Here is a 14698-nt window from a genome sequence, read left to right on the forward strand (position 1 = left end):
ACAAGCCTCTGGTGCTTACTGCAAACTCTTTGCTCCCATGCACCACAGCCCTGCCCAGCACTCGCACATGTCACCGGTGCCAGCCACACTCGCACCCACTGCCAGGGCCGGCCCTGCTTACACCCACAGCCGGCACTGGAGCCAGCGCTCGCATCCACTTCTAGTGCCCGGCGCCAGTCCTGATCACTTGGCGCCATCAGCAGGTGTCAGCAGCAGCTACCAGCCCTGATCACCCCTAAGGGCTTCTCCACCTCCCCCCGCTCCTGCGGGATGATCAGGGCAGTAGCCGCCACTCACACCTGCTGATGGTGCCAGCCCCGCTTGCACCCACTACTGGCGCCCATCCCAATCACCCCGTACTGTCAGCAGGTGCAAGCTGGGCCAGTGCCATCAGCGTGTGGGAGCAGAGGCGGCCAGATCTGGGCTGCTGGCAGACAGGGGACTAGGGGCCGCAGCAGGAGGGGATGGGCAGGGCTATGGAAAATGGGCCAAGACCGGCCCCTGTGCCTACTGCAGCCTTGCGGTCCACAGTTCCTTTCAAGGTGCACAAATTCGTGCACTGGGTCCCTAGTCTTAAATAATTTTCAGTGTTAGTCACTGAAATAAAATATTATAATTTGCTCAAAATCTACCCGAAATTTTGCTGTATTAATTATGTAAATGTACATTTTCACAACCATAGTTCTAAAATACTTTTTTACTGTTTAAAGATACAATATTTATTTAACTATTTGTTTTTTTAGATCAGAACTGGATGATATGCCAGAAAAGCAAATCTGTGATGTTGTTGGCGTTTTAGTTTTTGTAGGAAGGGTCCAACGGTTAAAAAAGAAAGGTAAGCTTTTGAAATTGAAAGTAATAAAAAGGATTTCAATGACTAGTTCTGTGTTTATATATGCATAATCAATTACCTTCATTTATTCTAATATTATATCTATATAGAAAACAGTGAAGATTTTTGGTCATATCGCTGGATTCACATTGCTGACGGGACTTCAGATCAACCATTCATTGTGGAACTGTTTTCTACATCTCAGCCAGAAATCTTTGAAAATATTTGCCCAAGTACTCAGTTCCAATATCTTTATCTTTTTATTTTTTCAAGTGGGGGCATTAACTTTAAAAATGTTAAACTTAATTATAGAGGGTCATGATACTGAGTTAGCAAATTCAAGCTATGATAGCATGTTTAATTTTTTCTATATTAATATTATATCTGGTATTACATGTTAACCACCTTCTGGTTTTTTATTCAGAATTAATTTGCGAATGAACTAGTTTTTCAGAAAATAGGTGCTCTTATTCTCATTGTTAGCATTTCAGACATAAAAGCATAAGATTCGGTGAAACTAAAACATAGGTAGTCAGTTTCCTTTGTATATACTTGGAAAGACAATGAAGACTTTCCTAATGTTGAATTAATTGGTAGGAGATTGGCAGGCTGTGTAATTAAATTTGACAATGACAAGTATGATTCCATTTGAGTATTAAATTAGTATTAGGTTGGTGGTATTATAACAGTTGGTTAATATTTTACTTACTTTGTCATTGACCTTTTCCCCTTGCATTCATTTAGATATATAGGTGTTTTTTCCTCACTAATTTTATTTATTTGAAAACATTTTAGAAGCACCCTATTGTATATTTTATATAACAAGTTAGTTTTTGTATCTATTATAAGAAAAAAGTATGCATAATACTTTCTAACAACTTCAGTGAATTTTTCCTTCTTTGATTTTGTAGTATCAAGCTATTTTAGATATGATGTGCTATTTTACTATTTTCTAAATGATTGATTATATGAATTAAATACCGATTGTTAAATATTTCTTAACATTAGGGAAACTCTCAGTCTTGGCTACATGCAATTTTTTTAAAATCAGCAACATTCCCAGCTGGCGTGGCTCATTGGTTGAGCGTCGACCTGTGAACCTGGAGGTCGAGGTCATGGTTTGATTCCCGCTCAGGGCATGTACCCAGATTGAGGGCGTGATCCCCAGTGTGGCGCATGCAGGAAGCAACTGATAGATGATTCTCTCTCATTGATCTTTCTACCTCTCTCTCCCTCTCCCTTTCTCTCTGAAATCATTTAAAAATAAGTTTAAAATAATAAAAATAAAATCAGCAACATGGTAGACATTGTAGATCAGAAGACTTGGAGACCTTGTACAGGGCTGTTCTGCTACGCCTTTATTCTCTATTGCAAAACAGTATTATACACTGTGCAGATATTATCTCATTAGATTCCACCCTCTATTTGTGAGATTATTTTTTTAAGTATAACTTACTATAACCAAACCTTACCCCAACTACTGGGGGAGAGGGCAGAAAGACAGCTTTAGCGAAAACCAAAGCCTGGTCTTCCAAGGTGAGCGGGGCTATATAACTTCTCCAGAGGCATAAATGATTGGTAGCAATGCCCTCTGATGACAATTCTATTACCTCATGTTAGATGAGTTTTATTGCCAGGTTTCTCTTTGTAGTCACTTTAAACAACAAACTGACACATGTTCTACATAATGCTTTTTCACAGAAATGTTGCCTAGCATGCATGTTCTATTTCTTGTGAGAATATATATATATAAAGGTTTGTATGGACTTTGGTGAGATTTTCTCTAATACGGTAATTGACAACAATTACAATTTATTTTCATCTTTTGACCAAAAATGAAGGGGGAAAAAATCACTTAATGAATGGTGAGTATTAAGGGGGTTTTAGGCCTATGAAGGGGAACATGACTAAGGGTCTTCTGTAGTAATACCAAAATTAGTTGGTAGTAGGGCATCTTTTTTTAATTTTTATGAAAGTGAAGAACTAAGGGAAACTAATATTGAATGTTTACTATGTATCAAATGCTCATAGATGTTATCTCATTTTGTACTCCCAGTTACCTTTTAAAGAGTTGACGTTTTTTTACAAATCTATAGGTAAGGAAACAAAGGTCCAGTGGGTTAAGTAATCTCCTGGATGTCAAACAGCTATTAAGTGTTAGATATGAATGTCTGATTATTTTTTAATCTATACCCGAGGATATTTTTTCCATTTATTTTTCAAAGAGAGGGTAAGGGAGGGAGTGAAAAAAACACACAAAACATCAATGTGAGAGAGATGGCCAGGGTGAACATGCAGCCGAGGTACATGCCCGTGGCCAGGAATCAAACCCATGACCCTTGGATCCACAGACCGATGCTCTAACCACTGAGAAAAACAGGCCATGTCTGATTTTTAACAGCCATGAAATTAGAATAAGATATTTTGTTAATGCTGCTCTATCAACATCTTTAACCATGAATACTCACATATTTGTACAGTTTTTTGAAGTAAAAGAAACACAGTACATATTAAGACAACTATTCTTAGTCATTTGAACAGGTTTTCTTTATTTTCATTGCTATAAAATAAAGATCTAGTAAATATAAGATGAAGAAAATGAATTTATATATCATGGTCTAGGAAAATATTTATTCTCAAGTGAGAATTTACTGTTATTGTGAGATTAGAAGTATTTACATTTATTTCTTTATTTCCTGGTTTGCAAGACTATAACTGTTTTGCCATGTAAGGAGTTAAAATTTTTAGAAACTGTTGGATTAATGAAATTTTCCCAAATAAACGCATAGATATTTAAAAATAATTGATAGCTCTTGAAACTAATTCAAGTCTGCAGACATAATCTTATTTTCAGTTATTCTTTTTAGCCTATCAAGTTTGTTAGCAAGGTGAACAAAAATAATAGACAACAAGCCTTGTCATTGAGGCTTAAAGTCTACTTAAGGTCAACATATGTAAAATATTTTTCCTAACCAAACTGAAATTAATACTCTATAGCCCTATCTGGTGGAAGGAGTACTTTAGGGATCAATGTTAAATTGAGTTAATCAGTGAAAACATCTTGGAGAAACTAAGCCTTTTTTCTCTTTAGGAAATAATTGTTCACATTGTGTTGTGTGCCCCATTAGAAAGACTCTTGCACTCTTCAACTGTGCAGCAAGTAGTGACTTCAGTTAGGTGCAGCTGTTGTATATTCTAAAGGAAAAGTAAGTGTTAAGTCCGTTATCTAAAGGAAAAGGTAAGTGTTAATCCTTGTTGCTCCAAGTGTGGTCAAGGGATTGGCAGCACTAGTATCACCTAGGAACTCATTAGAAATGGAGAATCTCATACCCTACCCTAAAACTACTGGATCTTAATTTGCATTTTAATAATTGTCCTAGATGATTTCTATATTTATTAACTTTTGAGAAGCACTGTGTTAAATCCTGATCTTGGTATGTCCTCTTTGAAATGCAGAAGTTCTTTCATAAGTGTTTTCATTTTCTACAGTGACATATTTCATGTGTACACAGTTGAAAGTTGTCAGAAATAACAATCAAGTACCTAAACTGCTTTACCTCACCACTACAAATGAGAGTCAAATATTTATTATCGGTGAGCAATGCCTTTGTATATGCTCTACTGGAAATGTAATATATTTTCTCTTCATTAAATTAACTTTTACATAACAACATTCAACCACAAGATAGTTCTATTTTCATCTTCTTTATCTCTATAAGAATGTTTTAAAAGAATACTTAGCCTATGAAATATATTTCTTCTAGATTATTTATGATTGAAACAATGATTTTGTGACTCACTGGAGAATTGTGTTTATATCTTTGGCTAACTTTAATTCCTATTTGCTATAAGGTAGATAATCATAAATTATTTGATAGATTGAAAACTGTTAGGCCCTCCATCACAATACGGATTCAATTTAGCAATATTTTAAAATACTGAGTAAAACAAAAATGTGCATCAAATTTTGGCCTCAGGATCTCACAATTTACTTATATAGCAAGAAGAGTCACACTACTTGTCTATAAATACTTTATTTTTCTCTGTTCCCTTTGATAATGGGGTCAAAACAATAAAGATAAAAGGTTCCAGATTAGTGAGGGAGTACTGTGGAATGGTGTGTTTACTAGAATGCTAACATATTGGTGATTAGGAAATTTGTCAAGAGTTCTAGGAAGTGTGTAACACACATCTTTGTCAACACCTCATTTTATAAATACTAATAACATCAGATGTAAATAGCACTTTTAAGTGTGCGTTAAGAAAATGAATTTAAACATTGTGCTTTACTGCCTGGACAGTATGGCTCAATGGTTGTACATCAACTCATGAATCAGGAGGTCACCGTTAGATTCCTGGTCTGGGCACATGCCTGTGTTACAGATTCAATCTCAAGTAGGGAGCGTGCCGGAGGCAGCTAATCGATGATTCTTTCTCATCATTGATGTTTCTATCTCTACCTCTCCTTTCCTCTCTCTGAAATCAATGTCACCCAAATAAATTTAATTTTAAAAAATGTTGAGCTATACTTATAGGCAATTTAGTTCATCCATGATGCGATATATTCAAGATAATACATGATTTAAAAATCAATTTAAAGAAAATGCCAACCATTTGGATAGTTAGAAAAATCCCAGTTATTAGTTTCTTTTTCATATGGCTTTTTAGTATCCTGTAGACAGCTACAGTTTAGTCCATTAAAACTCTAGTATGCATATTGAGTACAATTATCCTCTATATAGAGAATCAGTGAACATGACTTGTTTTCTTGGTGATATAAGAAACTGTTTTAATATTAAACTGTATTTATACAAAAAAGTCCATTCAGTTTATTACAGTAAGTTGGTTTACACTCCCGCCCTTATTTTTCTCTTTACCCTTCTTGCAAATAGGTCATAGAGGCCAGCCATATGTCAATGATACCAAAGTAAAAAGTTTTATTCGCTGGATTAAAACAAAGACTGATTCTGGGGAAATGAAGAATACTGTTATTGGTGGATATTACCCCTATCCCCCAGTGCCAGAAACATTTTCGAAGTATAGTACTTCTGTAAAAGGTACTAATAAAATTGATACTTTTTAAATGATATTTTTATATGCTACATGTATGGTGTATGAAATATCAGTTAGTCTTCTTTATTCTTTTATTATATGGGGGTGAGCCAAAATGTATCAACACTTCCTGATAATAGTGCTGTTTTTCTGCAAATCTAAAGATATCATGTGTCCTAAAGGTAATATTTTCATTTTATTTGACTGGAAGAAAAGAAGGAACATAGACGATTACTAAATAGAGATAATATCTCAATTTAATGTCATTGAGATATACCCTGACTGTAGTAGATTTCAACTCCTATGACATTACTTAGAGAAACTAAGATATCAAAGGGAACACTGGGCAATTTGATATCAAGATACTGAAAACTGCATTATGCTAATCTTATGAAATAGTATAGTATTTAGATGATAGGTCAGTATTTCAAAATTTCTCTTTTTTTCCCAAAACCATGCAATTATCCCACAGTTTTAAAAAACAATATACTTAAGTGTTAAACTTTTCAATTGTCATATCTAATTGTAGTAAAAGTAATTAACATTAGGCCTCTCTATCAGTACTCATTTTGCATCTCATTGATTTGGGTGTCATTTTTATTTAAAGGTAGCACTCGATTGTGTTATATCCAATATAGAGGGGTGTACAAAAGTAGTTACATTTGTGAGTATGCGAAACAGTTTATTCTTATATTATTATTTATTATTGTATTATTTTCCATATAAACAACTGTAAACCTACTTTTGCCCCACCCTGTATTGGCATCCTTTTGCACTTTTTTTAAAAAAATATATTTTATTGATTTTTTACAGAGAGGAAGGGAGGGAGATAGAGAGTTAGAAACTTCGATGAGAGAGAAACATCGATCAGCTGCCTCCTGCACATCTCCTACTGGGGATGTGCCCGCAACCCAGGTACATGCCCTTGATCGGAATCGAACCTGGGACCTATCCACTGAGCCAAACCGGTTTCGGCCCTTTTGCACTTTATAATGCCGTCAATTTGTAGTATATATTTAGAAATATTAAAATGTGTGTGTCTATGCAGTGGCTAGGCAACACTTTTTAGTCTGAAATATGATCTATAATTTACATTGAATATACAAAATTTCTGTTTCAAATTAAAATTCCAGACTAGAAGACTGTATCATGATTTAACTGATTAATATATTTTGCCTATTTTACAAAAATTACATAAGAGGATGCCAAATATAAACACAAAGCCTCACAAATTTAAATTATGTGGCAAGTTTATAATTTCAAGTTGTATTTAGATTGCAAATCTGGTTTTTATTTTTATCATTTCAGTTCTTTAAAACTTACAATTTCCTTGGAATTACTCTTTTGCAGTTCAGTCGCTCCTGACAGCTATAAGTGAAGTGAGGAAGGAGATTGAAAACTTGCAGTATAGGGAACAAAAACGCATTGCAATTCAGGGAATAATTACTGCTATAAAGTATATTCCCATTAGCAGTGCAACTGGAAGTTCCTCAGCATCAGAAACAGTTCGGGTATGGCACCAGAGAATTAATAGTATATTGCTGAAAACGCTATGATCATAATTACAGTTGCACCTTGTTCATTTTATTCAGAACTCACATGCATTGATTCTTTTTTTATTATTCTTCTTAATGGTGTAAAACCAAGAGGGGGGAAAGATCATTGTTGCTTTTTGTTTCTTTTTTCTGTCATTTATTTATTTTGGAGCAGGCTGGGCAGAAGGTCATAGCCTCTGATATTTCCCAAGGCCCTCAAAATTTGGTATCTTGATTTTGCTTTCTACACAATTTAAGCCTATCTTGATTGTTGTTATTTAAATTCCCAAGTGGTATATATTATTACAGGCATCCTTGGAAATATTGTGGGTTCAGTTCCAGATCACTGCAATAAAACACATATTGCAATTAAACAAGTCACATGAATTTTTGTTTTCTCGGTGCATATAAAAGTTATTTTTACACTATACTATAGTCTATTAAGTGTGCAATAGCATTATAATTAAAAAACAGTTTACATAACCTTAATTTAAAAAATACTTTATTGATGAAAAGATTAACCATCATCTGAGCGTACTGGAAAAATGGTGCCAATAGATTTGCTCCACACTGGGTTGCCTCAAACATTTAATGTGTAAAAAACACAATATCTGCAAAGCACAATAAAATGAAATATGTCTATATATTATTTTCTTACGTTTTGTCAAGCCCAGAACTTTAGGAACACTTCCACAGGAAGTTCTTACCTCTGGGTCTGGCATGGCAGTCTTAGCCAAGTTGTATAAGACACCAGTTCTGAAATCTAGGCATAATCAAGTCAAAAAAGTTAATTTTTTCTATGAGTTTATTTTTTAAATTATTTCTAGGATTGCTATTCTTTTTTTAAGTTTTATTGGAACACAACTGCAGTTATTTGTTTAAATATTTGTTTACGGATCCTTTTTAAAATTTAAATATATTTTTATTGATTTCAGAGACAAAGGGAGAGGGAGAGAGAGATAGAAACATCAATGATGAGAGAGAATCATTGATCAGCTTCCTCCTGCGCACCCACTGCTGGGCATGTGCCCTTAACCAGAAGGGAACCTTTAGTCCACAGGCCGACACTATCCACTGAGCCAAATTGGCTAGGATTACTGTTCTTACAGAAATACACATCTAATCTAACTTTTCAGCTATAGTAATATAAGAGGGACTTCTGTTTATTTTTCTTTTAAAAATATTTTAATAGAAGATGGATTAGGATAAATCATCTTTATAAAAGCACTATTATTATTTCAACATGTTGTCACAATTCTTAAGATTATGAAAAATGAGTAAACTAAAATTGTAGACTTTTAAAATAAATAATTTCAATGAATTAGTTTTAAATGTTTTCTCTAAATTTTTGGTTTCAGAATGTTAACCAACCCTCAACATCCCAAACAGCAATAAAAGAAAGTCAAAGTCAGGAACTATATGGTAAACAGCATCAAGATGATGGTTCTGTGAGTTGTCAAACTACATGTACAAGTTTGAGCCCTCCCAAGAAAAAAAGGATTCTGCAAGGGCCATTTGCCAAACTGTAAGTCATTTGTATTAAATACATACATAGAATATTAGGTTGTTTTGTTTTGTTTTGTTGGTTTCTTTCTATCCTGTAAAATGCATAATTGTACAGAAGTTGTATTAGTTTCCTAGGGCTGACGAAGTACAAGATCAAGGTATTGGTAGGGTGAATTCCTTATAAGAGATGTGAGGTAGAATCTGTTCCATGACTCTCACCTAGCTTCTGGTGGTTTACTGGCAATATTTGGTATGTCTTAGCTTATAGAAGAATCACCCCAATCTGTGCCTTGATCTTCTTCACCTGGCATTCTCCCTATGTGTAAATTTGTGTCCAGATTTCCACTTTTTTCAGGACACCATCCACATTGGATTACAGATCCATTCTGGGGTACTGGTCTACTCCAATATTATATTATCTTAACCAACTGCATCTTTAATGACCCTATTTTTAAATGTCACATTCTCACTGTCCTTGAAAATGTAATCAGTTACATATTATTAGTCTGTCCTCTGGCCCCTTAAAATTTATGTCCTCACATGCAAAATACATTCAGCCCATCACAACATCCCCAAATGTCTTAACCCATACCAACATTGACTCTAAGTCCAAAATCTCATCTAAATATCATCTAAATCATGTGTGGATGAGATGCAGGGTGATTCATCCTCAGACAAAATTATTTTCTATCTGTAACTTGTGAAACTACACATTATCTATCCAAAATACAATTGGTGGGACAGGCATTCCAAAAGGAAGAAATTGCAAGGGAGAAAAGGATCATGGGTCACAAGCAAGTTTGAAACCTAGCAGGATCAGTTCCACTTGATTTTAAGGCTCCAGAATTATCCTGTTTGGCATGATACTATGTCCTCTGGGCTCAACAGGTGACAGCCTGAGTGGGTAGCTGGCTCTGTACTCTGGAACTGAGGTGATGGCTCTACCTTCATAAAGAAAAGGCCTTACCCTCAGGGTTATTCTTCCCTTTTTTAAAAAGAGTAACACACGATCACAGCTGGATATATCTATCAGGTCATTTCCTGACTTTAGAATTCCAGAAACCCAACAGCCTTTCTTCATTTCCTCTCACCTATATCCCTTCAGTCTAAGCCAGTGGTTCTCAACCTGTGGGTCGCGACCCCTTTGGCGGTCGAACGACCCTTTCACAGGGGTCGCCTAAGACCATCTTGCATATCAGATATTTACATTACGATTCATAACAGTAGCAACATGACAGTTATGAAGTAGCAACGAAAATAATTTTATGGTTGGGTCACAACATGAGGAACTGTATTTAAAGGGCCAGAAGGTTGAGAACCACTGGCTAAGCTAACAGCATGCCAAATGAGATAGTTGATTGGGCCCATAGGTCACAAGCCTGTGTTGGGCAAATGGTTCGCCAACAATACCCTTGGTGTTCTATCCAGAGCAGACTTTCTCATTTTTTGAAATTGAGTAGGCTGAGAATTTTCCAAGTATTGAAGTGTGGTTCCTTTTTTCTTAACAATTCTCTTTTCAAATGTCTCTACCCTCTCATATTTTACTATAAGCAGCAAGGAAAAACCAAGCTGTGCCTTCAACACTTTGTAAGTTCAGCTAAATATGCAAGTTCATTGCATACAAGTTTCACTTTCCATCCAACAAAACACAATTCTGCCAAGTCCTCTGCTATTTTATAACAAGGATCACCTTTCATCCAGTTTCAAATTAGACATTATTTCTTTCTGAGACCTCACCAGAAGCTCCATTTACATTCATATTTCTAGCAACATTCTGTTCATGACAATATGTGTTTTCCCTAAGAAACAGAAGCTTTGTCTATAGCTTTGTTCTTTTCTTTCTGAATCTTGAACAGATTCTCCTTCAAAATCCATATTTCTAGCAACATTCTCTTCAAAGCAGTCGAAACTTATTCTGTTAATGAATCTCAAAACTCTTTCAGCCTCCACTTAATACCTAATTCCAAAGCCACTTCCACATTTTTAATTATTTGTAACAGCAGCACCCTACTTCCTGGTACTGAAATCTGTATCAGTTTTCTAGGGCTGCTATGACAAAGTACCACAAGTTGTATGGCTTAAACAACAGAAAATTATTGTCCCGCAGTTCTTTAAGCTACAACTTTAAGATTAAGGTGTCAGCAGGGTTGGTTCCTTTTGAGGGTTGTAAGGAAGAATCTGCCCCATGCCTCTCCTTCCAGCATCTGGTGATTTGCTGACAATCTTTGACATTCATGGGCTTGTCGAAACATCACCCCAATCTGTATCTGTGTTTAAATATCCCTTTTTATAAAAACATCTGTCATATTAGTGGCCCACGCTACTCCAGTATGACTTCATCTTAACTAATTACATCTTCAGTGACCCTGTCTCCAAATAATTGCACATCTGCCTTGCTCAGCATGGACTAATTGAAAATTAATTTAAAATGGGAAGTAACCCAAAAATAAACATTTTAATTTATGTATGCAGTATATTTTAACTTAAAATACTATAAATGTATTTAATTTAAAATAATTTGTTCATCAGTTGTTTAAGCATGGATCTTTTATACATAAACTCCATTATGAATTGTATATAATTAACAGTTTTGGTTTCTTTGCAGTAGCAACAAAACTGAGAAACTAATAAAGAAGGTGAAGTACAGAATCATTTAGATTTTTTTTTAATTAACACTATTCTTTTGTAATAGCTATGTCCAATCAGACTCATTTTTGGGTTATATACTAAGCTTGTATCTGGCTATGTGAGCTAGAAAATTAAATCATTGATTTTTGGGTTCTTCCTTTCTAATATATGCATATTTGCTATACATTTTTCTCCATGCACTGATTTAGCCACCTCCTACTTCATATCAGTTAGTTCAAACATTTTTTTGGTTTTCAGTGTGATTCTCTTCAGACTCATATCATTTAATTTCCAATCACTTGAGAATCTCTAGTTGCATTTTTAACATTTAATTCAGCTTATCTTCACTCTGGAAAGAGAAAATATTCTGAACTATTTTAATTATTTGAAATGTGTTGAAAGGCTTTTCTTAAATTGTACATGTGGTCAATTTTGGTAAATGCTTTTTCATATGCACTCAAAAAATGTGAATTCCATCATCCTCGAGTGCAGTGTTCTATACATGTCAGTTAGGTCTAAGTATACTAATTGTGTTGTTAATATTTATTGTTGACAGTGTTACAGATGCCCCCCCTTTTTACTTCTCATTGCCCTGCTCCACCAGAATCTCACCACCACCACCCCCACCTTCATCACCCTATTGTCTATGTCTATGGGTAATACATATCTATATATATAAAAGCCTAAGCTACCATTATGACTGAACAACCAGAACAATCGGTCAACTGGTCGCTATGGTGTGCACTGACCACCAAGGGGCAGACACTCAACGCAGGAGCTTCCCCCTGGTGGTCAGTGTGTTCCCACAGCCAACCTCCCGCAGCCCCTCCCTCCACATGGCCCCCATTGGCCCCTGGTGCTAAACCTTTCGTAGACAACCTGCTTCTGGGTCTGGGTTTCATATGTAGCAGAGCAGATCCCTCGATGTGATTTATTGAAAGTCAGCCCTCAACACAAGGGTTCATTTGATTTCTTGTTCATTTATTTTGATTTTTAGATTTAATTGTTCATAAATATGTATTTATTGCCACTTTATTGTTTATATTTCTTGTTTCTTCTTCTTCCTCTACCTCTTACTCCTCCTTTTTTCAAAGAACATGCTTCAACATTTCATATAATGCTGATTTGATGGTAATGAACTCCTTTAGCTTTTTCTTTTCTGTGAAGCTCTTTATCTGACTTTCAATTCTCAATGACAGCTTTGCTGGGTAAAGTAATCTTCACTGTAGGTCCTTGCTTTTCATCGCTTTGAATATTTCTTGCTACTCCCTTCTGCCCTGCAAAGTTTATGTTGGTAAATCAGCTGACAGACATATGGGCTCTCCCTTGTAGATAACTAACTGCTTTTCTCTTGCTGCTTTTAAGATTCTCTCTTTGTCTTTAACCTTTGGCATTTTAATTATGATGTGTCTTGGTGTGGGCCTCTTTAAGTTCATCTTGCTTAGGATTCTCAGGTCATCTACGAATGGTTTAGCACCAGGGGCCCCTGGTTTAGCACCAGGGGCCAATCGGCTTCCTGTACTTGTATGTCTATTTCTTTCACCAGGTGGGGGAAGTTTTCTGTCATTATTTCCTCAAATATGTTTTCAATTTCTTGCTCTTTCTCTTCTCCTTCCAGCACCCCCATGATACAAATGTTGGTATGTTTGAAGTTGTCCCAGAGGCTCCTTACACTATCTTCATATTTTTTATTCTTTTTTAAAATATGTTTTTATTGATTTCAGAGAGGAAGGGAGAGGGAGAGAGAGATACAAACATCAATGATGAGAGAGAACCACTGACAGGCTGCCTCCTGCACACCCCAACTTGGAATTGAGCATGCAAACCTGGCATGTGCCTGCAACCCTGCCATGTGCCCTTGACCAGAATTGAACCCAGGACCCTTCAGTCTGCATGCTGACACTCTATCGCTGAGCCAAACCAGCTAGGGCCATATTTTTCATGATTCTTTTTTTGTGCTCTTCTGATTGGGCGTTCCTCATATTCAAATTGTTGATTTGATTCTCAGCTTCCTCTACTCTACTGTTGATCCCTTATAAATTTTTCTTTATTTCAGTTAGTGTATCCTTTATTTCTGACTGGTCCTTTTTTGTGTCTTTGATGTTCTCACTAATTTCCTTGAAATTCTCACTAAGTTCCTTGAGCATCCTTAAAACCATTGTTTTGAACTCTGTATCTAGTAGTTTGCTTGTTTCTGTTTCATTTATTTATTTTTCTGGAGCTTTCTTCTGTTCTTTAATTTGTGTCATGTTTCTTTGTCTCTACATTTTGGCTGCTTCCCTGTGTTTCTTACTATGCATTTGGTAGAGCTGCTATGTCTCCTAGAATTGGTAGAGTGGCTTTGTATAGTAGGTGTCCTGTAGGGCCCAGTGGCTCAGCCTCCCCAGTCACCTGAACTGGGAACTCTAAGTGTGTTCCTGTGTGGGCTGTGTGCACAGTCTTGTTGTTGTTGAGCCTTGATTGCTGTGGGCATCACTTGGAATAATTGATTCCCCCCAGGCCAGTTGGCTATGAGGACCAGCTGCTGACTACAGTGGAAGAGCTGCTGTACAAGATACCCCTATGGAGCAGAACTTGCTTTAGTGGGGCTTTGGTGCTCACTGAGTCTGCCCCTTGGGTGTGTCACTCATGGATGTGATAGAGTTGTAATCTGGTGTAGTCTGAAGCTGTCCACTGGGTGCACTAACTGGAGCCTTCTGGGGGGTGAAAAGTCAGCCACTGCCTATGCCCTGCCTGGGGCTACCGAGCACAATCTAAAGAATCTAAAGAGCAATCTACAGATGGCTACCACTTGTGTTGGGCTAGGTGTTCCCAGGAAAGGCCAGGCTGTGAACTTTGTTAAGCTGCTGCTAATGCTGGGCCTGGGGCCTCTTATTGAGAGCAATGGGGCATGTGACACCAGCTTCTGCTTGTTTGAGAGATCTTAGGAAAGTTTGAAACCTGAGCCAGAACAGGCCATTCATATGGAAAATACACTGCAAACAGCTTGGTTGGAGCTGCAAACTGCATGGGGCAGGATCTCAGCGAATCACCAGAGTGCAGTGAAGAGTGTTGACCAGGTTGATGGAGACTCATATATGATGGCTGCCAGTCAGCTCTGTGGAGGTGAGGTCCCAGCACTTTTGTCTGGGAGAAAACTGCCCCA

General features: G+C 36.5%; 1 protein-coding gene across 2 annotated transcripts in view; it reads left to right on the forward strand.

Moving 5' to 3' along the window:
- Positions 1-14698, forward strand: part of LOC102763237 (chromosome unknown open reading frame, human CXorf57) — a 33651-nt gene that overhangs the window by 7410 nt on the left and 11543 nt on the right. The window contains exons 5-10 of one of the 2 annotated variants that reach the window (XM_006769898.2): positions 744-835; positions 943-1065; positions 4322-4426; positions 5725-5889; positions 7235-7395; positions 8778-8944. In XM_006769898.2, the coding sequence (XP_006769961.2) occupies positions 744-835; positions 943-1065; positions 4322-4426; positions 5725-5889; positions 7235-7395; positions 8778-8944 (813 nt within the window). Of the gene's footprint in view, positions 1-743; positions 836-942; positions 1066-4321; positions 4427-5724; positions 5890-7234; positions 7396-8777; positions 8945-14698 lie in introns of those variants that run through there. The other variant, XM_015567915.1, reaches the window with a different exon arrangement.

Source organism: Myotis davidii, unplaced genomic scaffold (genome assembly GCF_000327345.1).
Source record: "Myotis davidii unplaced genomic scaffold, ASM32734v1 scaffold2904, whole genome shotgun sequence".
In the NCBI taxonomy this organism is placed as follows: Eukaryota; Metazoa; Chordata; class Mammalia; order Chiroptera; family Vespertilionidae; genus Myotis; species Myotis davidii.